Source organism: Micropterus dolomieu, linkage group LG01 (genome assembly GCF_021292245.1).
Source record: "Micropterus dolomieu isolate WLL.071019.BEF.003 ecotype Adirondacks linkage group LG01, ASM2129224v1, whole genome shotgun sequence".
NCBI classification, from domain to species: Eukaryota; Metazoa; Chordata; class Actinopteri; order Centrarchiformes; family Centrarchidae; genus Micropterus; species Micropterus dolomieu.
In genome coordinates, this window is record NC_060150.1 from 4,791,687 (window position 1) to 4,818,938 (window position 27,252).

The 27,252-nt window shown below is 40.9% G+C and overlaps 3 protein-coding genes across 12 annotated transcripts in view; 1 reads left to right on the forward strand and 2 right to left on the reverse strand.

Annotated features, from left to right (window-relative positions):
- Positions 1 to 49: 49 nt before the first annotated feature.
- Positions 50 to 11,051, reverse strand: gtf3c3 (general transcription factor IIIC, polypeptide 3). The gene is made up of 19 exons (XM_046053324.1): positions 10,793 to 11,051; positions 9,959 to 10,040; positions 9,319 to 9,653; positions 9,106 to 9,229; positions 8,818 to 9,009; positions 8,137 to 8,302; positions 7,723 to 7,870; positions 7,426 to 7,597; positions 6,256 to 6,356; positions 5,928 to 6,099; positions 4,849 to 5,051; positions 4,164 to 4,265; positions 3,594 to 3,726; positions 2,549 to 2,774; positions 2,367 to 2,421; positions 2,034 to 2,169; positions 663 to 787; positions 421 to 573; positions 50 to 260 (listed from the first exon to the last, which is right to left on the reverse strand). Exons 1-19 carry the CDS (start codon positions 10,883 to 10,885, stop codon positions 138 to 140), a joined length of 2,841 nt encoding a protein of 946 aa, XP_045909280.1. The 5' UTR covers positions 10,886 to 11,051; the 3' UTR covers positions 50 to 137.
- Positions 11,052 to 13,227: 2,176 nt separating this feature from the next.
- LOC123973824 (adenosine receptor A2b-like) lies at positions 13,228 to 18,554 on the forward strand. The gene is made up of 6 exons (XM_046054153.1): positions 13,228 to 13,316; positions 15,743 to 15,938; positions 16,038 to 16,172; positions 16,843 to 17,027; positions 17,819 to 18,108; positions 18,211 to 18,554. The coding sequence occupies exons 2-6, from the start codon at positions 15,759 to 15,761 to the stop codon at positions 18,552 to 18,554; spliced, it is 1,134 nt and encodes a 377-aa protein (XP_045910109.1). The 5' UTR covers positions 13,228 to 13,316; positions 15,743 to 15,758.
- Positions 18,555 to 22,782: 4,228 nt separating this feature from the next.
- LOC123973318 (dystrophin-like) overlaps positions 22,783 to 27,252 on the reverse strand; it is a 123,998-nt gene continuing 119,528 nt past the window's right edge. For all 10 annotated transcript variants that reach the window (XM_046053251.1, XM_046053310.1, XM_046053243.1 and 7 more), the window contains 2 exons: positions 26,865 to 26,954; positions 22,783 to 23,498 (listed from right to left, as the gene is read on the reverse strand). In XM_046053251.1, the coding sequence (XP_045909207.1) occupies positions 23,380 to 23,498; positions 26,865 to 26,954 (209 nt within the window). In that variant the 3' untranslated portion in view covers positions 22,783 to 23,379. The remainder of the gene's footprint in view (positions 23,499 to 26,864; positions 26,955 to 27,252) is intronic.

Consider the following 27,252-nt stretch of genomic DNA (forward strand, 5'->3'; position numbering starts at 1 on the left):
ATAAATCATTTTTAGTCCTCCATATATATATATATATATATATATTCTTTTTTTTAACACAAGGCAGTACAAAACTCAAAATATAAAAAAAAAAAAAAAAAAAAAACGCACAGACGCCGGGACATTTGTGTGCATTTTCAAACAATGCAGTGTGTGTTAATGAGCTGGCGAGCCATCTCCATGTTTCCGCTGGCCTGGTAGATGAGGGAGAGGTTGAAGGCGATTTCCCTTCTCAGATCCACCTGATCATCAGGCATACCCTGTAGGGAGGACGAGCGGGGAAAGGACGGACAGACAGATAGGCTGCATTATTGACACTGACTACTGTGCAGTGAGGATGAGGCGTTGATTCGTTTAAAGCTTCTACAGGCTGGTTTAGTTAACATGTAGAAAGAAATGGGTGTGTGTGTGTGTACGCACCTCCAGTTTCTGTGCAGGCAGAGTAAGTGCCTTCTGGTAGTAATGTATGGCCAAATGTGTGAGGCCCATCTGGTGCAGCGCTCTGCCCAGGTTGTACATGCTCTCCTGACACTCTCCACGCAGCTCCACGTACCGCCACAGGAAGGTGAAACCCTGAAAACACACGAGTATTTTAGAAGAACAGACTAGGCCATGTTATTGTAAAGCTATCAAAAAAAGGGTGTAGGATACAGACACCGTACCTGCAGCACCAGCGTATGTCGCTTGGCTACATACTTCTGAGATGCCATGTGGAAGAAAGTGAGACCGATACACAGGCTGTGGAGCGGGTTGTTGGGGTGAGTCTGGAAGGCCTGAACATACTGACCTAAAGACACGTTTGAAAACGCGTTAGGTGAATACAAATGGAAAATAATAGCCAAATATTTCCTAAACTCAAACTGACTGAAAACTAACAGGAGCCTGCTGGGCAGCGTATAAACAACAATGTGCACTGTACATGTTTTTCAGTCATGCACTTTTAGACCTCTTCTTTTTAGAAAGAATGGTCTGGAGGTCTCCCAGAAAATGAATCCCACAATTGCAGTACTGAAAGTTATCCCTGGAGCTGGTAGACATTTATATTTGCCAAGTAGTCTTTTAGTTATGGCCCTTCTCAAATGGGAAACTAAACTTTGGCTTATGCTGATATGAGAATGGACATGCAGACTAAAGGAAGTGTATGAATTGAAAAAGACGATGACAAAAACATTTTGAACGAAAACGGCACCCACTTGTTACAAATCATTCTTTCGCATATGAAATGAAAGTTTATTTTGAGGCAATTATCCACCCAACCACTCTTATTTACTCATATTGATTTCTTTTTTTTTTTTAATCAAATTTAATTAACTTAAAATTTAATTTTAATTTTCCTATGTTTTATTTTTTCTTCTAATTTTCTTTACACTACTTTGAGCAATCAAAACAAAATTAATAATTAAAAAGAAGATGAGATATACAAGAGCTAAATTAGCTAGTTTAGCTATCGGAGGAACGTTCAATTTCAAAACGTTTTGCACCGGATTGCTACAGTTTCTGGGTTGAGTGGCATGTTTTTCTTAAATCGGTGTGCAGCGGTGCGCAACAGGGCTTTGCGATATGTTTTCTGTGACATGTATATAAACACAGCCATATTAAAAAAGCAGTGAAGTGCAGTGCGTTTGTGTACACATCAGGGCATTCAAGGCACCATTGTTTCCGCTTAAATTTACATTTTGTTATGTTTGGTCGGGGATGAACTCGGCCAGAAACCAATAACTACAAAATTTGAGAAACTTAAAACCACAGCATTGGTCCTTTGTGCATATTGCTGGCAAATTAATTAAAAGTCCTCTAAACTTTCACCAAAGTGGACATTTCACTGCCTTTATCTTTTTGTCAAAGTAACTTTTTTTGCATATAAATGCGGCTGCAAGCAGGGAAAACAGGTAATATCAGGCAGTGTTAAAACAACAAGATAATGCCAAACCTGAGCATCGTGAGAGAGATGCCGAACACAGATGTTTTAAACCGTTTTTATATTTAATTAGGTAAGACCAAGCAGCGCAGTCAGTAGTGTGTAGGTTTTGTACCCAGAGCATGTTTGAAGCTCCCCGAAACCATGGCGTTGTGTCCGCAGAGGACACACAAGGCGTGGTTGTCGGGATGTTTTAACAGCAGGCGTAGGCAGAAGCGATGGTGACGCTGGTGCTGGGAGGTAATCGTCAGCTGAGGAGAGGAGAATAAAAAAAATCACCTCAGACATTTTTTTTTTGCGTCCACAAGAGCAGACACATGCACAGGAACAGGAAAAGTGTTAAAGACAAGTCAGTATTTCTGGCATAGATTATTGGTCTTCAGAGCTTGTGGTACATTTCAATCTAGGAGGGCTTTTTCCTGACTCGCTACTTTCTGAAAAGGCACACCTGGTTAAAAATATTCCAAAGCTGAGGCGAATCCACATTTTCCATCAGCATCAATCTGTTGAGAAGAGAAAACACACAGTACAGGCAGAAGACAACGTTATATTTGACTTTTCAATTACGGACAAAAAAAAAAGACTTTAGACTTTATTCTCTGCCTGTCGGAGCTGCACATGCGAGTCTACCTGATGTAGTTGTAGGCCTTGTAGTGGTTGCGGTTGAGGATGGTGGCAGACAGGCCGAAGAACTCCATCTCCTTCCTTTTTGGCTTGTTGTCGTAGAAGGAGAAGAACTCCATGGCCGACTCCACCAGCAGCTCGGCCTCCTCGTAGCGCTGCACCTCACACAGCGTCAGCACACAGCTCACCAGCAGCTGCCACCAGTCCTCTTTAGACAGGACGTTGGTTTTACCTGTGCACAGGCACGAGATTAATTATTAAACGGTTGAGAGTGAAGACAACATGGACCGAGTTGAAAAAAAGGCTCAGTTATTGTCTCCTTTTCAGTAACACACACACTTAGCAAAGTCACTGCAAACCTTCTGTTCAGCCCGATTCTGACGGATATACAGTTACTTGTATTAGACAAGTTGAACGTGATGGCGTGCACTGTAATGACACAATTTTCTAAACCTTCAAAGTGATGGATACAGCGGTTACAAGCTCATGCTCATGTATAATTGGTTCAATTCTCTGCAACGACTTCACAGATCACCTGAGTCGAGGTATCTGAATCTGAATGTTTCTTAGATTATCTCTGCATTGATGATGCTGAGATGCTGAGTCTTTTAAATTCAAAATCCATGACGGCATGCTTGTGAATGCAGTGCTTTTCAGCAGCAGACTCTAAAATGTCCGCTGCACTTTGATTTCATGCTGTAGAAACATTACCAGCAACCAGCTGCCTGGAGGACAGGAAATCAATCTGAAAACATGTGGAACGCTTTAGAAAAGAGTCTACAATAATGTACAGTCACTAACTTTGTTTACACTGGTAGTAGTTAATGCCCTACAACATGCACAGCCTCGTGCACGGCCCTTTGAGAGACCAATAAACCGCTTTTTCTCCACATATGGTGAGTGTTAATAAGTGCTGACAGTGAACAATCTCCGGCCAACTGCTCTGAGCTGCTCCTGCCAACTACAAGCTCAGTACATCGGCCAGACAACCAGGTATGAAGATCTACAGCACACAACCAACAACCCACAAACACAGTATGTTTAGCTATACCCGTGTTGTCCAGATAGGCAGCTTCGTGGTCAGCAATCTCTGGCAGCATGTCTTTGGCCTTCACCAGCCTCAGGTGATTCACGCCTGAAACGGTTGCAGAACGTACACACACCTTAGCTCGCTGCATGGCCACCTAGGACACACACACACACACACACACACACACATTATTTTAATCATTTATCAAAGAGATTGTGTGTGCAGGTAAGAAAAGGTGGAATCTCGAGGATAAGCTAAGGAAAACTTCTGGATTATTTCAACCTGCTGTAAACTCTGCGAGCCTCCTGCAGCTCCAAATAAACATGATTTTTATATGAGCAATTTGAGAAGTGCAAAGTTAGCCCATATAGCCAATTTTATGGAAAACACACCAGACTTCCTCTTAGCATTTTGTTTTACTACAGATCCTATTTGATCTCATATAATGCAATGCCAGTATTCACTTGCATTGTGTATATTTCACTTTATCTGTATAAAAAAAAAAAAAACTTGCCTGTACACATGATGCCACATCAGCTTAAACCAAGTTGTTGCTGAGCATGTAAGTGTGTTTATGTGTGTGTGTGTTACCTTAAGTAGCATAGAGATCATAGTGATCATAGCATCCAGGTAGTCCTGGATTTGTCCCTGAGTCTTCAGGAGTGTGGAACGATGCAGCAGCAGCTTTAACTCCTAAAACAACAATATATATATAGAGACATGAATATAAACACATAAACAAAAAATACAGCTTCTTTTTTAAAAAGTCATACACTAGCAGAGCTCAACTCAGAGTTGTAATAGCTCAGTATTAATTAAGAATGTGTGGAAGCCCATTCCCTCCAGGAAAAGCAAAAGGTTACGCATAAAAAATTAAAAACACTGATACTTTCTTATAATTTTGATTTTGAGTAAGTAATAAGTATACAAAGTCAAAATTCTGACATGTAGTTAATTGGTAGTTTTGGTAAATCATAAATTTTGGGTTTCCTAAGTTTTAGCATTCTTTGGGTTTACCATAAGTATTCTTAAATTGATCACAGAAGTTTTATTTTGTTTGTTTGTTAGCCAGAAATGGACTTGCGTAAGTATATCTCTTTAAGATTGATTGTTGAGAGAAAGAAACTGTGGAAAATGTGGTATATTCCTGGAACATGACAAATAAAATAAAATAGAAACTTTCCAGTCTGCAAAACACTCATCAAAATTCCATGATATTCCTGACCTGGTCATGCCATTGTCCATGGAACTAGATCAAACACACAAATTCCCTTGCCTTTTGTGCAGCCGACGAGTCCTGTGCCAGTGTATCGCTGTCGTACATGGACTCCAGGGCCTTGAGGGCGCGCTCCGGCCGGCCCAGCTGCTGCAGCAGGGTGGCTAAGGAGAGCCTGGCCTCCAGGTGCTGTGGAGCCATCTCCACCACTTTAGTGTAGCTTTCTACGGCTGCCTCCATGTGGCCCAGCGCCTTCAGACACTCTGCAAGGGAGATGTGATGAAGGTGTTTATATGCAACAGTGGTGTTCATTTTCTCTAATCAGAGCCAAACTGAGGGGTCATTTAAAGTGTTGCACCATTACTGCAAAGTTATACACAGTGGAGAATCTTTTGGAAGCACGCTGCTGGAGATACGCCTCTCATCTACCATGGGGATAAAGGTTAACTCTCAAATCTGCTCTGATTATAGTTAGAGTTTACTGTTATCTAGCTGGAGCTTTTAAAGCCAATAAAGTCAAAGTGAAAATGAAATTCAATTTTGCCGACAAATAAGGTACAATTAGCTAAATCTAATCCAACTGTCCTGCAATAAATCCTCCCTTTATGAAGGTTATAATGTTCAGTTTTGAACTGTTTCAGAGAGGTGCATATGCAACTGCTCAATAATTTTGGACGATGTAGTTTGTGTTGCTATTGAACTGTACAGAGCGGCATTTCTGATATTTAGCCTTCTCTCACTGATATAAATGGGGTGGACAATATAACAGAAGCTAAGCTAACCAGCTTCCACTATCTAAGTGAAAGCTAATTAGCCTAATTTGCTAGCTTCCGCTTCCAAGCACAATAGGTTCTCCCAAATGTTGCATGTTGTAAACAGACTGCACCTTAAACTACTGAAAGGCAGAAAAACATCAGCGTTTGTCCTCAGTTCTGTCTGTTGACAGAGCGTCTACTAGCAACTGCTGACAAAGGAAAGGCCCAGAGGCTTGAAGCTTAGAAACTGTTGCCACAAGTCACACAAAATATTACTGTTTAAAGCTTTCCTACACAAAAAGTGAGGAGAATAAGGTTTTCAGTTTGACTTTTAAAGCACTGAACTTCTGAATCACTTTAATGTTTGCTTTCTGCTGGTCCCACCTGCGTGTCGGAGCCAGACGACCGCCAGGTTGTACTTGTCGGATATGACGAGGGCAGACAGCAGGGGCAGAGCAGACATGTACTCGCCCTCGTCCAGGTAGGCTTCACCTACATCCAGGTACAAGTCACCAATCTCCTCTGGACTCTGGTCCATCAGCATCGACACGAGTCCCTATAGTGGGGGGGGGGGGGGGGGGGGGGGGGGGGGAGACAGGTGTTTAATGCCATTATCAGTCTCTGGAAAGTTTAAACTCACTGCTAGAAATCTGATTTTTTTTAGCTTAAGTCAGATTTTCTCAATAAAAAAACCTTGTAAAGTCCTGTTTACCTCCAGGGGTGTGAAGACATGCAGGTGTATGAGGCAGACCATTAGCTTGGCCCTCAGGTCCACTGGGACACTGTCTGGTACCTGTACATCCTTAATTTCACCTGGAGACACACACACACACACACACACACACACACACACACACACACACACACACACACACACACACACACACACACACACACACACACACACACACACAAAAAACAGCTTCAATCAGGTTCCAAAAATAGTTTTTAAACCTAACCAAATTGCAACATTTCACAACGTTTTATTTTGAAAGTCTAACAGGACGTTGCATATTTATTGTTGCTAACTTAACCGAGGAGAGCTAAACATCCAAAAATGAACTGAAGAGGTATCAGGGTGTTAAAAACCGCCTATGTAACAAGCTGGGAGTGAGAATGTGTTGTTTTATCACTCTGTAAAGCATTTTGTATCACTTTTCTGACATGAAAACTTTGTTTAAATGGGTCTTAAAAGGTCGACGTTTTTGGAACAAATATGACTCTGATTTTGTTGCGCCATAAAGGCAAATTATTTTGATTGAAAAGAAATCATTTTCTCAACATCTGAAATCCACATTGTGGCCTTAGTGCACACTACAGGAAAGGGACGTGGCTCCTGTCAGTGTGAGCTAATTTAGCCTCTTGAATAAAAGAATACTTGAGAATAATAATGATTTTTATTCACTCTGTACAGACAGTGTACAATAAATTGACTGGGTTAATTGGTGCTGACGCAGTGCACGACAGTTAGACAATGCGGCACAGACACAGTGGGTGCAACAAAACTATTTTCTTTTTGCTGCTGATTTCTATTCAATGCGTCAACTTGCCCTCTGAGGGTTAGGCTTTCTAAAGCAAAGATCTTTTCTGTTATCTAACGAATGAGCAGCAGTGTTTTCCAGTCTGTGCATCCCAAGACAAAGGTTTCTTGGGTTAAACAGCTGCTTCTAAAGCTTCCTCAGGGCAAATGAAATGTGAAATGATTTATCCTCAGAGTATTTTCAGTCCTTCTGTGTTTGTCCATTAGAAAGAGAGGCAACATCAACAAGCTAGCTAGTTATTTTAGCTACAATGATCAATGATACCAGAGGTCCTGTTTGATGAAGCACTTTTAACGTAGTCTGGATCTCTTCAGGTTACACTGATCCTCGCTGCGACTCACCGTTCTCCTGTGCTGCCATTTCCTCTACCGTCTTTGACTTCGGCCCTTCTTCATTGGTCTTCTCCTGCTCCTCTGTCGTCTCGTCTGCCACTTTCTCTTCTTGTGTTGGTACCGGATCGTCTGATTTGGACTCAGCTCTGACCAAAACTATACCTGCAAACTGGGCCAAGACCTAGGAAAACCATCACACGCAAATTATTCTTTAAGACAAAATACACCTTTAAATTTCCCTCTCTCTAAATGACACGAGCAAGCTCTTGCTTCACTGCACGCAAACACACACAAACAGAGATGTACCTGCAGGGCCCTGTTGTACTGGCGGTTGGAGATATAGAGCTCAGCTGCCATGTTGATGAAGTCATCGCTGACCAGGCTGGGGTGTCGCGCCAGAGCATCCTCTATAACACCCAGAGCTGAGGCCAAGTCATTACTCTCATAGTAGCTCCTAAACAGGACACACACACACACAGATGGAGACAGATACTGACAGAGGTAATCCAACATCACCACATTATCCACATTTCCTGTCTACATTTTCACCTGTGACCATCAGAAAGTAAGGCGAAATCTTCCAAAACGTCATCTTTAAAAAAAACATTATGACTAAAATGTGGTGTGATAAATGAAAGACTGTGTTGGGCTCGGTGCAAATGCTTCTGTGGATGAACTGTATGGATCCACTTTTCTGTGGGTCAGTGTGTGTCCTTGTACTTGGCCATGTCCTTGGAGAGCTGCATGAAGTGCTCGCCGTCCTCCAGCGGCAGCAGTGACAGGATCCTGCGGTAGCCGTCCATGCAGTGTTTGTGCTCGCCCAGACGCATGTGGAGGCTGGAGCGGTCCCACAGGTAGCGCACATTAGTGGGGTCGTACTTAATGGCTGGGGAAGCGGGGGGACGAGAGGGAATGGAGCACATTAATATTGATAGTATGGCTGCAACTAGCGATTATTTAATTAACTGATTAATTTCTTGGTCAATAAAGAATACTCATTGCCCAGGGTGAAGTCGTAAATGTCCTGTTTTGTCAGTCTTAAGCCCTAATTAGTCTTAAACCTATTTAATGTGCAGCAGGGGACTCGGAAGCAATTTGAGTCATTTTTTAAGAAATAATTATTTGATTTCAGCTTCGTAAATCTGAATATTTTCTGGTTTATTTCCCCCTCTATGATAGTAAACTGATTATCTGTGGGGTTGTGGACAAAACAAGACATTTGAGGAAGTCATCTTGGACTGCGGGAAACACTGATCGAGTACATTTTTTTATTACTTTCTGACATTTTATAGACCAAACAACTAATCGCTTAATCGAGATACATGTTATGAGATCCACACATGTATTAGTTAATATATAATTTTTAATCCGTGACTTTTTCCTCTTGAGTGTCAGACTGACCCTTTGTGTAGCAGACAATGGCCTGTCTGATGTTGTCCTGCTCCAGAGACATTTCTGCCAGCCTGACCCACTCCTCGCTGTCTGAGGGGTTCAGGTGGGCGGCGATCAAACCAAACTGCAGCGCTTTGTCCATGTCCTGATCATCCTCATAGATCATAGCCAACGTGGAGAAAGGCTCATAGGCCAGAGGAGCTGGAAAAAGACATTCAGTTAGATTTAATCTTTTAGTAGTGATCAAACTCATTACCCAAATACAGATGACCGTCTACAGTCCCAAAACACACACACCCTGTCTTATGATCTCCATGCACATCAGGATGGCGTCCTCTCTCTCTCCTCTGGCGTAGCGGATGTTGGCTTCTCCCATCAAGCCTCTCAGAGCTCGGGGCAGCTTGCTGCGATGACGTCGCTCCTGGACACACACAAACAAACAAAGAAAGTCACAAACTAACACATGAGGAGGTGGGACAACACACTGACGCACTCTCCCCTCCCCCTCACCTTCATCATCTTCTTGTTCTCTCGGTTCAGCTCCATCTCCAACGCAAACACGTCCCCCACCGTCAGATCATCCTCCTCCTCCTCCTCCTCCTCCTCCTCCTCCTTCTTCTTCCTTCTCCTCTTACTTCCCCTCTTCCTGCTTCTCTTTTGCTTCTTCTCCGTCTCCTCCACCTCCACCTTCCCCCTCTCCTCTTCTTCCACCTTATAGTCCTCGTCACCTTCGTCATCTACATAGCTCAAGCTGTCCTCCTCTTCCTCCTCTTCTGAAGTCTGATGTTCGGGCATTTCTCCCAGCATGGAGGCAAAGGCCAGCTGAACCCCGGGGCTGACTCCAGCTGCATAGAAAAAACAGATAAGAGAAGATTTTTACTGTGTGCTCACAGCAGACTTTATTTGGGCAGGCCAGTGTCATTCTGTTGATTATGTTCTTGTGGAATTCATTTGTAGTTGTAATCTACAAAACGCCTTTCACAATTTCTCATAGCTAAGGCGATACATTCAAGTAGTTTGTTCTATCAGACCCACAGTCCAAAAACAATGATATTCAGTTTACTATCATTAGATAATGAAGAAAATCAGCATAAATGCACACATCACACGTTAGCATTAATGTAAAAACCCAGGCGGGTCGCAGTTTTACCGATGTTCCCCGGGATTTGTGCAGAGGTAGAGGGCTGAGCATCGTCCTCCGCGTCTTCAGCTAACAGGCTTTCTCCTGACTCCTGGGAGAGGACAGAAAGTATTAACATCATGTTGCATATTTCAGAGCAGACGTAACAGCCAAACAATAATTCTAAATCTAAATGTAGACGATATTCTGATAGTATTTTATTAAGTCTGATAAACGCAGTAACTAAGTACATTTACTCAAGCATATTTACACTTTACATGATTCTTTTTTATCCCTGACACTGTCTACTTCTACCCCGCTACATCTCAGAGGGATATCTTGTGCTTTTTACTACATTACATGTATCTGACAGCTTTAGTTACTTTACAAAGTAAGATTTTTACACACAAAACATCTGAAGTCTACCCAAACAGTTTATACAAGTACAGGTAGCACATTCGTTGATTAACAGAAATGTAATTGGCAACTTATTTTAAAGAGCCTTTGAGTCATTTCTCATGTAAAAACATTTCATGCTTCCAGCATCATACATTTTCAGATTTTCCTTTAATGTATTTGTAATCTTTTTGAGGTTTGAACAACTACAACAGTCCAAAATCCTGGTTTTACATTAATGCATGAGTAAACAGTCACAGGCCTTTAGTACTTTTACTTTTAATACCTTAATAAGTACTGAATTTCCTGATTATGACTTACTTAACGTTACATCATTTTACTTAAGTAACATTTCAATGCAGTACATTAACTTGCAACAGGGTATTATTACAGTGAGGTATTAGGGTAAGTGTTTACTTTGATACTCTGAATAACGTTACAATGTTTTTAACCCTGGTTGTGATTTACCTTGGCTTTCCGCTCATCCCTCCGCTTGTCAAACTCCTCAAAACTTATCCTCCCCTCCAGGTAGTCTATGAGCTCGGCGCTGAAGCCAGACATCTCCGGTGTCTCCGCCCGGCTGAGGCTCACTCGCTGGACAAAAGAGGCGCTTCTTCAAACTAAATGCAACATCTCACGCTGCAGCGGTGACAGATTAAAAACTGGCGAGAGAAGAAAACATCCGCAGTAAAGTCTTCAAATCAACACCAAAAGACAACACGCCGGACGGCAGTCATGTGACCTGCAAACACTTCCGGGTTGGCGTTGAATTAACCATAAATCCGTGGAAATACTGTTTGGACGCCATCTAGTGGCTAAAGCAAGAGAGTACTACTAAATATTACCTACCAAATGTTTTTATATCAGAGGTGCATAAAGTACATAAATCCTGTACTTGAGTAAAAGTACAGATATACTTGCTAAATATTACTGTAATTTAAATTTCTACTTGGGGCAAAGTATAAAAATACTTGCTTTTAAAAAAAATACTAAAGTACCAAAAGTAAAAAGCACTACTTGTGCAGGAAATATGTATTAAAAGATCAAAGTTGTTGCTAGTTAATTTCAATGTCAGTCTAATAATTGTAACTGCATAAAATGTTCTTAGTTTTATTTAGGATTAAGACATTATTATTATTATTATTGTTATTTACAACAGATTTTTACTGTTGTAGTTGGTTTAGGTTGAACTCCAAAACTCAAAATATTTCTTAAAATGTATTAAAAAAAAACACATAACATACAAATAAATCAAAAGTGAAAGCAGCAAATCTTCACGTTTATAAAGCTGGAACCATGAAACGTTTTATCAAAATAGTTGATTGACAGAACAACTAATATTGTAGGTGTACTTGTGTGAACTGTTGGGTGGTTTAATTTATAACAAAACATCATATTTTCTTTCACTCTTCATATGTTGTGTGTGGAATTTTACTTTGTAAAGTAATTAGTAACTAAAGCTGTCAGAAAAATGTAGTAAAGTAAAAAGATTTCCCTCAGAGATGTAGTGGAGTAGAAGTAGAAAGTGGCATGAAAAAAAAATACTCAAGTACCTCAAATTTGTACTTAAGTACACTACTTGAATAAATGTACTTAATTACTGTCCATAACTGTAGTATACAATGGAAATAAAGATAAAGTCAAAATTACAATACATTTTTTTGGTATTTCAAAAATATATTGTACCATTCATCTAGAATCTGTCTATGGCTTATAACCTTTACACTAAAGATATTAAAGTTGAGGACTGAAATGTGAAAAGCAAAATAAACAACAACATGTATTCAGATATTATCATGTTTTTAAAGGTGGCTGGAGGGGGCCTTAACAAGAATCAATAAATTGTTCATTTAGTTTTAAACACTTATCTTTCTATCTTGTAAATCATAGAATATTTTGTTTATTTTCTTTTACAAAGCTGCTTAAAAATAACTCAGTACTAGGTTGTACTGCAGCCTACAAACTTGAGGTACTTGTACTTTATTTGATTATTTGCATTGTATCTCAGGCTACTTTATACTTGTACTTTTTACTCCATAACATTATTTTAAAAATGATACTTAACAAATTAAGATTTCACGTATGAGACGTATAAAATTGATGCATTGTTACTGATTATGCTATTAAGCAGTAAGGTATTGCATGCATGGTACAAATAAAGTATAAATCATTGGACTTAATACTATTTCAACTACATGAGTAAAATTCTACTTGCATATAAAGTATGTGACACTTTCAAGGCACACCTGCACTGAGGACTTTTGCTTTTAAGTACATTTTCAACACAGGACTTCTACTTGAAAGGGATTCGTTTTGTGATAAAACTACCTTGTGTGCTACTTTGTGTAAGTATAATGTAATTGTAATACTTCCTATGCAACGTGCAAGTGTGCACACATTTTAAACCATTGTATGAGGTGACTTTTATTTAAAATTTATAGATTTATTTTTTGTCCTGTAAGTGCACTTCTCATTTTATCTGCACAGTAAGTATGGCACAACATGTATTGCTTCCTCATTCATTGTTCTTTACCGAAATATCACAAAGTATTTTACCACATGAAAGAGTAGCTCAAGCGTACATAATTTAAGATTTAATATGACATGTTTGTTTTGTCAGGAACAAGCTGGAGGTTTACGTCAAAGCATATCTGCTTTTCCATTTCCCAGATCCAGAGCAGTGTGGCAACTGCTGCTGTTCATTCAACAGGCTCATGCTTCACTTATTCTGCATTATACCTTTATCTCCCATGCAAGAAAGAGAGGGAAGAGAAGAAGAAAGGGGGGATAGAGTAAAAACAAAGTGAAGGAGGGAGTGGTTTCATCCCCACAGTTGTTGCTCCTCCTGCTTCTTCCCCACTTTCCTCTCAGTGTGTCTGCACATCAGTGAACTCTGCTGCTCCCTCTCCCCTATCAACCTCACCTTGTTTCACTGTCCTGGATGGTCTAGACCTTCAAACCGTGTGATGACTGCACATGAAGCCTAGCGTAGGTGAGTGCTTATAACAAGCCAAATCTAAACTGCTTTATCCACCAAAAACAATATTTACGCAATTCAATTCAATTCAATTCAGTTCTATTTATATGGGAGGAAAGAGAACACACAGCAAGACAATGCAAGTTCCACATAAAGCAGTGATGTGTCTCTGTAATATTGGTTTGTAGAGCATTAGTGTGATTTGTTTTGCTCTTTTGTTGTAATCTCTAAGGGACTGTATGCAAATTATTAGAAGGGGGGCGGGGTAAGAAAAGGAAGAGGGCCTACCGATTCTTTTTAAAACAAATTGGTTTATCATTTAGCCAAAGAAAAGTCCTCAAAATAGTGGGTAAAAAAAGGTCCTAAGGCCGAGGTGACGTGTGAAATCGTCTTGTTTTGTCCGAACAACAGTCCAAAACCTAAAATATTCAAAATAAAATGATGTGAAACGCAGAAAAGCAGCAAATCCTCACATTTAGGAAGCTGGAACAGTTGCAGATAAATTTTCTGTTGATTGTTTCAACTCTAAACATAATGTATGTTTAGCACAACCCAGCCTGTTCTCCTAATGAATGAAGTGAAAACATTACAGTGCTGAAGCCCCTCAGCAGCCACAGAGCTGCTGCCTTCGACCCGTTAGCTTATGTGGTATTAACTGCTTATTTAGCAGCTTGCAGAGAGTACCATTAGTTATGTTTTTGGCAATCACTTCTAAAGTGGAATTTGGGCTAACAGGAAAACGCTCTGTCAAATATTAAATTGAGCCACCTCACTCCAATAATTTGTGGACAATCCAAAATGACCCATGATGCAGAAAAATGATTATATAAATGCAGAAATGTAACTTACGCTGTGTTTTGGTTTTTTTTTTAAATGAAGAACTCTTTATTTGAGACTGTTGCAGTTGATTTCTAGTGAGTTTATTTGTGGAGTCTCTCTATATGTGTTCGCAGCAACAGGCAGCGGGTTTGAATCCCTATCAGCGTGTGTAAACAGTGAACACTTGGGTCTGTGTTTTGGTGCGTGTCATTGTTATTGTCCCTTATCAGGAACAATTTTCACTGCTCAGTTGGTCAGCACAAAGGCTTGGTCAGCCTGAGCTTCATAACAACCACTGTTCTTCTCTATGTTCATATCTCTTCATCACTTTCAGTCTGTGAAACCAGTGTGAAAGCTAGAAACGTCTTTCTCGGAAGCACTTACACTTACTCATTGTTCTCTCCCATCAACGTCAGAACAAGAAACATTGGCAAACATCCCTAGCTCTGTGATCATCCCTTCCTGCCTAAGTACCCATTAGCGATTACATGTGCCCCTAACTTGATGTCCACACTGTGTCCCTTCAACAGGCTCAGAAAAGCAGGGAGAAACGCCTGTCTTGAATGAGCATAGCACAGTGAACCAGCATTAATCAGTTTCATAAAGCAACCCAGGGGTGATGCTATGAGTCAAGTCTGATTTGAGAACTTCTTGTTCATGACTTTGAGATACAGAACTTGGACATAAAGCAAAGATGAGATGAAAACTCAATCAAGAACAAGCTGTTGGGAGTTTTGACCTCTTCAGACTTTTCCCCTCGTTCATGCACACATTGTAAATAAGTGAAGTGCCAGCAGTCACTACTCAAGCACATATCACATTAATTCACAGTGTGCTATAACAGCCACCATATTGTGAACACCTTCACACAGGCTGTCTGTCACTGTTGTGTTTTTAACAGTCTGTGTCCGTTTCTTTAATTTATGTGGAGTTTACAGTCACTGTTTCGTACTAAAGAGTTCTAACAAATGTGTTGAATGCATGTCCTTCCTCATAAAGAATTTGCAAAGCTGGTTTTGAAATCCTTTTAAATCCTGCATCTGTGTTTGTGAGCTGGCAGTCCTCTTCTTTGCTGACTTTGTTGGCACATTGCTACTGCTCTTGGCTTCATTGCTTCATAATGCCAGCAGTGAAAAACTCCACGGGGTACGTGTAACATTTAATGAGACAACAAACGCTACGTATCGGGCTGCAGCCATACGTCAAAGTTGTTTATTAGCTTTTTTAATTACAGTGCGTTTACAAGCATACATATGTTGACTGGAATGCTGTGGGGATACATTATAGAAGAAGTTATGAACTCACTTCTTTAAACCTCCTTTGTGAAACAGAATTTCACCAAAATAAGCCCACTTTCCTGAAGGAGGCTGGTTTAACTGGTGCTTCAATAAAAACAAAGGAAATCCTCCTGTCTATCACTTTATCTTTTACTGATGGCTTCTGATTTATGGTCAATGCAACAGCTGACTAAATTTACATTTCCCAGTGTAGTGCTTTTTGCAGTTCCATCTGCAGATTTTGCAGCGTAATCAAAATAAATGATATATAACAGTGGTTTTATATTTATCACTGGGTTTTTCTATCTGGGCTCTAAGCCTGGCCTTTTCTACTCTTGTTTCCAGTAGTCCTCCTCTCATCATGAATCTGACTCCTGGTAGCTGTACGGCAGAGATGCCGTTTGGATACCAACCCCGTTTCAAAGGCCTTTACATCGCCACTGAGCTCATCATCGCCGTGCTGGCCATCATAGGCAACTTCCTCGTTTGTCTGGCTGTCACCCGAAACAAGAAACTTCGCACCGTCACCAACTACTTCCTGGTGAGGATCATTATAATCTATAAATCTGTGGTTTGGGAGTACCACAGGCAGAAATCTGAAGGACCAAAACTGTTTCTTACTCTGTGCGCTTGTGTGAAGGTATCATTGGCAGTGGCGGACATCCTGGTGGGCTTGGTGGCCATTCCCTGCGCAGTGCTGACAGACTTGGGTCAACCTCGTCATAACTTGCCCCTCTGCCTGGTGCTGCTCAGCATCCTGATGGTTCTCACACAGGTAGGAACATTTACCTGGCGGCTCTGGAGACCGATTGCAGGTGGATTCCTGCAGGGCAAAAGCCCCGTGTATGATTTGATGTCACCAAGATGTAAAAGTTGGAGCTGCTAAGTGAAGTCTTGTTACTGAAGCCTTGTGACTTTGACCAAGAATCCTGTGATGGAGGAGATTCAAAGTCCCAAAGAGTTCCTTATCACATGCCAACATGTGAATAAGGGGAGTACTGGCACTTATTGTTTTCCATTTCAAAAACTGCCTTAACCTCACTATTTTAATAGGACAATAATCATCACATTACCACTTATATGCACATTACAAATGGAATTAGCAATTGCCAAATTGAGGGAAACATAAGATAATAGTGCGTCATGTTTGCAAAGAAAACAGCCACAGTTTTGGCCCATTGCTCCACATTCCTATCAGAGTGTGTCAGAACGAACCATTTCCTGACATGCCTTTCTCCCAATAATTGTTTTACAGTCGCTTAATACAGAATTGATCTGACCTCAGACCTCCCTGTGTGGAGGAAAGGGATCAATGCTGCATTAATCACCGGCTGCCTTAACTATAGGAGATGGAACCGTTGAAAACTAAGAAGTTCTGTTTTATCTTGTCATCAAAACACCAAGGACTTAAGGTGTCTTTAAACAAATGCTCCTTTCTCTTCCAGAGCTCCATCCTGAGTTTGTTAGCAGTAGCAGCAGAGCGGTACATGGCCATCCTTCTGCCCTTCCAGTACCAGCGAGTCATGAGCCCCAGGAACGCCCGGCTGGCGCTGCTGGTCACCTGGGGGCTGGGGGCCATCTCTGGCTCCGTGCCGCTCATGGACTGGCAAAGACAACCTGCAGATTCTGAGTAAGAGGATGGGGAGGGGAGGAGGGAGTGTAGATGAGTGGATGAATGGGATGGGGAACAGAGTGACTGGCTAAATGAAGGAGTGAATGGTAACAAGAGCGCAGGAAAATCCAATCCAATGAAATGAATGAATGAATGGATGGATGTGCTGTATGTACAGTGTGCCTGGATGGAAAGATGACTAAATTAATGAGTGAATGAACATTCTTTGTAATAACGCAGGGACATTTCATGAATGAATTACAGGGAGGGTAAATGAATGAATGAATGAATTAAAGAGGTCAGGAAAGTGCCATGACTAAATGGATGAATGGAAAGCTTCCAGGAAAACGCAATGAGCTGAAAGAATGAATGGGAATGGGATGTGTGTAGACAAAATAGAAATGTGAATGAATGCATGAATGAATGGGAAGACTGCAGGAGAATTAAATGAATGGATGGGTGGATGGATGAATGAAAGAAAATGGCATGTGTACGGGAAGCAAAATGGAAAGGTGAATGGATAAAAGGCGAGGATGGACGAATACTATAGTAAGATTTCAGGAGAATTAAATGAATGGAGAGATTAATGAATGAATGAATGAAAAATAAATAAAAAATCGTATGTGCATGCTATGTGCTGTATACTGAGCAACATGAATGAATGGAAAGATGACTTGATGTGTATGGACATCAAAATGGAAATATGAATGAATAAACGAATAAAATAATAAAAAGCTTGCAGTGTAATTGAGGTAATGGATGAAGGGATGAATGAAAGCAGTGAAATATACACCTCCCTGTCATTCCAGCTACTGTATCTTCACTTGTGTGGTGGACATGAGCTATTTGGTCTACTTCAACTTCTTCTGCGGTCTCCTGGTGCCACTAGTCGCCATGATTGTCATCTACAGCCAAATCTTCCTGACCGTCCGCCGCCAGCTCAGGCGCATCGCTGTGGTCAGGGGAGCCGCAGAGGACAGGAGAGCTGCTGGTAGTGGGAGCTCTGGGACACAGGACACTGAGAGCTCAGCTGCTGCGGGAACCACAGGAGGCAGAGCAGACATGGGGACAGGAAAAGGAACCAAGCGTTCGGGGAAATGTAAGGCTGGACAGAGGGCTGTTGGAGAAGTCGAGTCTGGCATTGGGTCTCTTATTGAAACTGAGACTACTGCTGTCTTCACAAAGCCCAGCATCGTCTCAGCTGGATCCACCTCCAGCTCCGCTCCTGCTGACCCCCGTCCAGGAGAGTCCAACAAGGCCAAATCCAACATCCGCACCCGTCAGGAGCTGCGTAAGGCCACCTCCCTCTTCCTGGTCCTGTTTCTCTTCATGGTGTGCTGGATGCCCATCCACCTCATTAACTGTGTCCTGCTGCTCTGCCCACAGTGTGAGGTGCCCATGACGCTCACACTAGCGGCTATTTTGCTTTCACACGCCAACTCCGCCCTCAACCCGATCCTGTACGCGTACAGGATGAGGTCGTTCCGACACACTCTGATAGCAATGTGGAGAGGAATGTGGAGGATTGGGCCAAGAAGCCAGTAGAGGAGCCGTGGGTGTCTCAAAAGCAAAACCTTTTCATGTAAAAGGTAGGACTCACAAGCTTTTGTTAAAGAAGCCAAAAATAACTTTGATCAAAGTGTAAGTGTGATTCTTAAGTGATTGCAGTGACTCGCAAGGATTGTAAAAACTCAAAATATCCTCCCTCAAGCACTGGAATAAGCCGATAGCAGGCCGTCAAAGGTGATATGTCAGTGCTGCATCACATCAGTCATGATGGCAGCTTCATACACACATTATCATCCATGTTAGCCAATCCTTGGACACCAGGAACGTTTCTACATGAAACATATTAAGTGACACTCACCTATGGAGGTCCAATAAAAAGGGAACTCAGGGGTGATCCTACAAATTAAACATTTCTATTAAAAGTTTACTGGCAAATTAATGTATTTAGAATTTTAAATATTTGTTTATTAGTCTTTAAACTCAGAATTCTTGTATTTCACAGCTCAACTAAAACGTGTTGGACATTTCAGAATGGATATAGATGTGGTGAATTCAAACATTAGGAGCTGTTTGGATCAGATACAGTATATGCCACTGGGAGGTTAAGTTTGATTCCTGCTTACAGAGCGACTGGACTTGCTTATAACCCTTTTACACAGATTTGCTCAAACAAGCTATTGACAACGCATCTTCTAACAAACCCACAAACATTAATCCCCAACTCTGCACTTCCCCTCAGCTCTGCAAAGCTTTTCAGCCTCACTGTTTTGGATTCACGGCCCGCAACCCTACCGTCCTGGTTCACTCTCAGTACACTTATCAGCTGAAAAAAAGCCTACTGTACACCACCAAACAGCAGGCAGACACAGTTAGCAACTATCTGATGAACACTGTGGAGCATTTAGCAGCTAGGGAGACAGTTTTTTTTTCTCAGGAGATGATGGACATCAAACCACAGCTAAGAGAGAGTAAATATTGGATGTGCATTCATCAGCTGGACACAAACATGGCTCTAAATGATTACTTATATTGATCTGTGGCTGCTGGATGTCTAAATAAGGAACTTTTTCCTACCATGTTTGCGATACACGTTTTATAAGGTTGCACTGCCCCAAAGTGGTGAACAAAAAATAAACAAGGAACATTTTGCCCTCACATTTTATAACAACCTTGAGTCTGATCTCAGGGTGTGTGTATATATATATATATATATATATATATAAAAACCCTTGGTGGTATGTGTCAACCTCAAGCTCGGGTTCTGCGCAGTATCTTAGCTGTTCCTATGACTGCGCTCTTTTGGACAGAGACCTCTGATGTTTTACCTGGAATCTGCTGTGACCCCCAGTGCTCCGATTACCACTGGCACCACTGTTGCTCTTACTTTCCACATCTTTTCTAGCTCCTCTTTCTTGGTATTTCTCAAGCTTCTCGTGTTCCTTCTTCTTGATGTTGCTGTCGCTTGATGTGGGATTGCCACATCTATCACTGCAGCCTTCTTCTGCTGTTTGTCGATCAACACGATGTCTGGCTTGGTCCTTTAGTCCAGCCTTTTCCAGCCACTTCTTCTACTTGGTGCAGCGGCTTGTCTCTCCATGAAGGTTCTTGAAGGCATGCGGCACCTCAACTTCTGGCCCTTAGTTCTGATCATATATATATATATATATATATATATATGTGTGTGTATGATATTCCACTTTAATCAGCAAATCACACAGAGAATTTTCATTTGAAAACCAAATATTGTATAAAAAAAGTTATTGTTTAAACTCAAAAGCAGAATACCAACAAGACTCTAATAACTGACTAGGACATGTATGGTAAATTGGTTTGACAACTGAGTTAAGCAGATTTTTGGGTAGGCATTATGCAAATATTGTAAGTGTTTTATTAAATTTAAAATGGTCATTTAATTGTTTACATTGACATAGCAGTTCCCTGTGTTTGCCCTGTGTATGTAAAAATGTGAATAAATGAGTTGTTCGGAATGACACCAACCGTTTGTATGCACACACGTGTGTAAACTGTAGTAGATTGCACTTAGCCCACATTTGAGATTGTGTGTCGGGATTTATTTTTAAACTGTAGGATACAGTTTTTTCTAAATACATGTATTTTTGTGCATTTATTGCATCTTGAACTTATTCGAATCCTGGTTAAAAAATAAACACAACAAAAAGCAATTCAAAGAGGCGAGTCAAATCAACATAACTGCGTGCTTTATTGATATACAGTAAAGCATTTTATAATACAGTAGTAAGGCATATATTTGGTGGAATCTGATATGTTGTGAAGTATTGACGCGTTATTTGTAAAAATGATGTGAGCATGAAACACACACGTTAGAAATGAAAAAAAAAAACAAACATCAAATTCAGTGTCTGGATGAAAACAAAACCCTCTTGGATCATGCTGCAAGGATATGATGCCAAATACACACAAGTGTATAATGCCGCGATGCTCGCCACGGACTTCTCTGAGTGGTTTTACATTAAATAAGGATGGAGTTTATTTAGTCACACATGCTAATATCGTAACACCTCACACACACACACACACAAAAAAAGACAAAAATGTAACACACTCTGCAAGAATAAATGCATCCTCCACACAGAAAACAAACATCTAGTATGTTCCAGGTATGACAGTAGTGCACACGGATTCATTTGATTTGTGTAAAATTAACTTGAGTCATACAAGTCTATGACAGAAATGAGAAATGCATCCTAACATTCAGATTGGACGCTCCTACAGTGCATGTACGGAGCAATTAGGATATCTGATGTGATTCAATCAGTCAGCAATAATCAATTAATAATAACGGACAATCCGAGAAGAGCGTGGGATTGACTCCAGAAGAGAAACAGCTTCCCGAACCAGACCTGGACACGAGGTAGAGCTTACGTTACTGGGCTTCCTAAAACACAAATATTTATCTGTTCAAATTGTAACTGTTCAAACAGAAGAATTCCTCAAAGTAATCTCAACTAGCAGCCTTGTAACACTGTAGTGCTCAGATTCATTGAAAATCACATTCCTCTTACAGTACTTCTGAAAAACTGTCAACTTATAAGCAAACAGTGGATTGTGAGCACTGAACAGGCCCTACAAAGCATTTAGTGATGACAATCCTTACTCCAGATGTACCAGAGCAATAAGCAGGATGTTTTATTTTATTTTTTTTAGAACTGAAGATAAATGCCATTATCTTAAAACTATTTAATATTGAACACTAACAGCTTTGATACAACAAATATTCAGCTTTGAAAATCCACATCAGCTGAGCTTTATTCGTGACAACGCTGCTTCGGTTTACACTCAGTGTTTCTTGCCAAAGCACACTTGTGATGAATGTGTTTCCTTGCTTATAAAACGTTTGCAGAGCTGATTAGAGACCACTCTTAAAAAAAAAACAAAAAAAACCAAACAAAGGAGGTAAGAGGGTGTCTTTAAAATGAAAGGGGTACTTCTCACAATTTCATACACGCCGATTAGTTCACTAGTCACGGGGAGTGCTACTCAGCCTGTCAAAACCGTTGTACAGTATCTTCTGCGACTATGGGGGAAGCTTTCCAAAGGCTGAGAAAATATCTTGGATACTTTATAAAGTAAATTATAAAAGAGAGTCTGTGCTATAAAATGGATGCATGGGATTTAAAAGGTGAGGGCATTTACCTGTGAAGGTGTATTAACTCTACAAAGTCGCATTATGGCAGTGGTTCTCAAACTTTCACGCAAGAACCACCACGTAATGGGAAATTCAGGCTCCAGTGTTTTTAAATATTTGTCCATATTAGGAACAAAAAGTCAGCATATAGCTCTCTGCTGCTTCAATTCTTTTAAATATCTGTCTATTGTGATTCTTCCAAGTACATGGAAGTGCAATACTAAATCACTGGAGTGACCATTTAATATGTACAGCCACACATACTATGAGTCATGTCAGCTGTAGCTTTTTTTTAATTAATGGAAAATGGAATACAAATGATGTCCAATTATGTCTAATTACTTCCCATTACGTGCGTTAGATTTGAAGCGACCTTGTGGACTTGTCTCAGTTCTGAATCGGGCCGACGTCTGTTTGTTCACACAAAAAAATGTTGCCATAAATATCTTAATAAATGGGAAGATTAACAAATTCATAGATGGATAGACGGACGGATGAGTTAATGAATGAATATTTCAATTATAACATGAGGTTTGTAGGCCTAAGGCCCCCCCCCCCCCCCCCCCCCCCCCCCCAGAAAAAAGAAAAGCTGTAATGTGGAAATTAGGCACCACCACGCACACACACACACACACACACAGTCTCACAGACAACGTACTGTAAAGATCCAGGATGCCTGCATTACCTTGACAGTAGTGTACGCTGTTATAGAAAGACATTGTCCTCTTAGAAAGCACCCTTATGATTACAATCAGTCTTTTTTTTTGTTGATACAAATGTCGGAAATGCTTTAGCGGTTTCCCCAAAATACAAAGAGATGGCAAATATTAGACCACACTGAACACACTTATTTGTATCTCGTCTCTCTTTGCCCCACCCATCCCCCTCTCTTGTTTTATACAATTGCATAGACGTTTAAAAACCAGCCTCTGTTAATAATAAAACAACTCCAGGACGTTTTAAGAAACTACTCAAATCTACAAGTTATAAGGTTTTTCTTTTGTTTGTTGTTTTTATACGCGTCGTTGCTGGAACCGCAATCCTTCACAAAAATAGACGTTATATATTCTCTTTGTAAACTGTGTTTCCAATCCAGTTGTTTTGACTAGAAAAGCATGCGACAGGTAGGGGGGGGGGAGGGAGAGGAGGAGAGGGAAGAGGGGAGGACACTGGGCTGAAGGTTGAGGGGCGGGATTAGAAGGGCAGGGCCTCGTGCTGTTCGGCGCTCTGCTCGTCTGTCATCACGCTGACCAGTGACTCCATGGCGCGGCCCAGATCATCGGCCATGTGGAACAAACTGCCAATACTGGGACCTGGAGAGAGAGGAAGGAAATGCTTATACAAACAAAATCACTAATGGTGCTGAACTGAAAGCTGCACAGGTCAACACAAGCACACGGACACACAATGGTAAACATTTCCTAGCACGTGAGCTACTTACAGAACAAGACTAAGATTCTGCAGACATGCTCTGTTCTGTGAGGCTGTACAAATGCACAGTGGTGCTTTGAGCTAAATGCTAATGCTAGCACAGCAACATGCAGTGAGTAAACCTCACTCCCAAGCGCCTTAAGAGATGGGTTTTAGCCTCCCGTACCAAAGGTTGCAACTTTGCACTACAAACATCAGGGCCGGTTACATTAGCATGTTCACCATGTTCACCACCGTGTTAGCATGCTAACTTTGCTAATAATAACTGCTTATTATGTCATTAGTTTTTCCAGGTGTAAACCAAATGTACCAGATTTCATGGCAATCTGTCCAAGAGTAGTTAAAATATCTGGACCAAAGTGTTGAACCATCCAGTGTTGCCATCCGTAGTGCCATACCACCAAGCCCTAGTAGTGTTTTTAATGTGGCTAAAAAATACATGCACTCTAATCATCACAGCCTTGTTTCAAACTGCATCAGGCCTGACGATACAGCATACACCATAACATGTTCAATATGTACACGTGCGGTGTTGATACGTGACGTCTGGGCTCCGACCTCGTCACTACCCTGAAGGAAGCGCCAAGCTCAGCACAAGAGGGAGTGGCGAGTGACGTAGGGGAACATGATGTGTTTCCACTGTGTTAAACATGTTTCTTAGGGGACTTAATTGATGTAACAAGGAAAGGTAAGAAGGGTCCAGCTTGGATTCATTAGCTGAGCCCACAAGTGTTCACTGATCTTCCAGCTGTAGTTATTTCTCTCATGTAACTGTCCTTGTTAGGGGGACAACGGTTGGACTGCGTCAGGCTAGCAGATATCGCCGTTCTGTGGGAATCTCACAAGGTTACTTACAAGAATGTTTACTGGCTCCACAGATTAGAGTGTCTTGATTTGAACCAATAACCAACAGACTCTTCACACATGTATAGAGGGGAGACAATAACCTTTTTTGGATAAATATCCCCAGACAGGAAGTACTCTTAAGATTTGGTGTTGCATTTGATTAATGACAAATTCCATTTTTCCGGTTTAAAGAAAACATTTAGATTGCTCTGTAACAACGATGAGGAATCTACCGTTCTAAGAAAAATATGAGTTATGCCTCAGAAACAACAGTGCTGCGCAGAACTTTGTTGACATCTAATCTTTATCCCATTCAATTATGGTTGAATCTTCCCGTGAACTGAAAGATGAGGTTAACAGAGAAGCACTATGTACACACACATCACGGCCTACACAGTTAAGGCACAAACTCTACTCCCTACTGTGAGGAACAGAGCAGCAGCGTGACAGAGGACAGAACAACGAAAGGAAATTAGGCACAGGGAAGGAGAGATTTTTGTAGTTTTCCCACTGCATCACCGTACCGATGAAATGTCTCTGTTGCATGTTTTGTGCACAGTTCTACTTGAACTAAAACAGCCAAAATTATATTTATCAATTCACTGAACAGAAGAAAAATCTAAATAAAGTCAATATTTGTTGTGACCACCCTTCAAACCAGCATCACTTCTTTAGGTACACATGCACAATGTCAGGGATTTTATAGGCTATATGATTAAACAATTATACCAAACAGGTGCTAATGATCACCAATTCAAGATGTAGCTTGAAACACAAGCATTAAATGAAACAGAAACAGCTGTGCATTTTGTTATTTGATAAGTATAATCTATTAGCATCTCCAATTCTTACTTTAACAGCATTTTTCAACAACTTTGGCACAGTGCTGTCCACATTCTGATGGTGGTGGTACGAGCATGGTACTTTCATGCAGTGGAAATACTCCTTAGTAGTAGGTGGGGAAATGAGACAAGAAGGTGGGGAGAGAGAAAGCTGAGCCACTAACCTCTCATGGGTGTCCCCTTCTCCCTCCTGGCTCGTAGAGAAAAAAGAGGAAAGAAGGAAAAGAAAGGAAGAAAGAGGGTGGAAAAGAAAATATTCAGCTTTGTGTCAGTAATAGGGAGAGAGAGAAAAAGATGTGTGAAGGACAAGTAACGCTTTCCTTAAGGCTTAAAATAAGGGTCAGTGTGAGCATTTGATTTAAGTAAAATAGTATTCATGTCCAAAAAACAATTCAGCAAAGCCGGAGATACAGAACCATTACAAAAAGTTGAATCTGAACACGGCTCTTTGCTCCCACAATAAACTGGTATAGAGCATGTAAAGGTGCCTAGAAGAGGGATGAAAAATAACATTGCACGTTGGTGCAAACCTTTTTTGAAAATTATCCTCATTATTTCCTTGATTTTCTCCATTAATTACCAATTTATATATTTTTTAATCTTCATTATTTGTTCTTTTTTTTTTTAACCATTTTCCTTTAGTTTTTACATATATTTTACATATTTCAGTTGAATGTTGTTTTCTTTTTTCACTTTACACTAAAGAAAAGTCACGATGCTGTTGGTCATTTAGTGTCTTTCTGTCTAAACTATTCATTTATCCATTGTGGCAGAGGACAAATATTAAAAGTTCATATTGGAGTCAACAACAGAGAGTTTATATTGTAGCATACTGAGGTAGTAATTTAAGGAAACCTCCCAGCATGCAGCGGGACAACAGTCTCACAACATTTACTCTTAATCCATTGTTAAGAGTTAATGCACTTAGACCATAAATGGCGTTGTGCGCATGACTGCTGACGTGAACCCCTCTGACGTGTCTCAGGTTCAAGAGTGTACCGACCATCAACCTGCCTCTTCCTGCTGCCCTCCGTCAGGTCACTGATCCTCATATTAATCTCGATGAGCAGACCAGAGCATGTAAAGAACGTTAATATGAAAATTACAATACTGCAGAAAATGCAACATGCTTTGTGTCTGATTAAGATCTGACTGGTGGAAACTTTGCACAGGAGCTGTGAATAAAAAATATTGCGGGAGCAGAGAACCAGCCATGGGTTTCAAACCCGAATCTTTCATCTCACATGCCTGCTCTCCATTCTTCAGGCTACAGTTACCTAGAAACATTTATAGTATGCATCTCTCCCAGAGATTCTGCTAATTAGTCGAGTTACATTTTTATTAGATCAATGCTGCCAACTTTATATCTCCTGCAAGTTGAATGTCTTTAGGAAAGCTTTGCTGAAAAGGGCTCATTCAAAAACATGTTTTACCCAACAGGAGCGCAATTATTGGCTTATATCACTTAAAGTTACTGCGATAAATCAAAATCAGATTTCATACTGCTGTTTCACAAAAGGGTGGACGTTGTGTGCTAGACAAGCTGTTGGTGTTTCATACCCTGGCTGTGAGGGAAGGAATTGTTGAGCTGTTCCATCACTTCCTCCAGCCCTGATGCATCTTGGGAAGGGCTGGACAGTTCATCGTCGCCTGGGGAAGGAGGAAGGAGATGAAGTTGGTTTCCATTTTTAGAATTCTGGCTGCTAAAATAATGCCCAGTCACATTGTCCATGTGTTTGGGAAGCGTGACACACACCTACACACAAATATGTTTAAACAGTGCATTGTAGTCCGCTACACAGTCTCTGCAGCGTCCAACAGCCTGGTCTCAACAAGCTGTGAAATTAGACGTATTTGCTTACATCCCTATTCATATCCTTTATGCTTTTAAAAGGGTGGATGCAAAATAAAGGACTTAATTGGGAGTGTGTGTGTGTGTGTGTGTGTG

Coding starts and splice junctions, on each gene's coding strand:
- LOC123973824 (XM_046054153.1), top strand. CDS start 15,759: ATGAATCTGACTCCTGGTAGCTGTACGGCAGAGATGCCGTTTGGATAC. Junction 16,173..16,842: donor TCCTGATGGTTCTCACACAG/GTAGGAACATTT, acceptor TTTCTCTTCCAG/AGCTCCATCCTGAGTTTGTT. Junction 17,028..17,818: donor AGACAACCTGCAGATTCTGA/GTAAGAGGATGG, acceptor CTGTCATTCCAG/CTACTGTATCTTCACTTGTG.
- gtf3c3 (XM_046053324.1), bottom strand. CDS start 10,885: ATGTCTGGCTTCAGCGCCGAGCTCATAGACTACCTGGAGGGGAGGATA. Junction 9,654..9,958: donor ACAAATCCCGGGGAACATCG/GTAAAACTGCGA, acceptor TTTTCTATGCAG/CTGGAGTCAGCCCCGGGGTT. Junction 574..662: donor GACATACGCTGGTGCTGCAG/GTACGGTGTCTG, acceptor GTGTGTTTTCAG/GGTTTCACCTTCCTGTGGCG.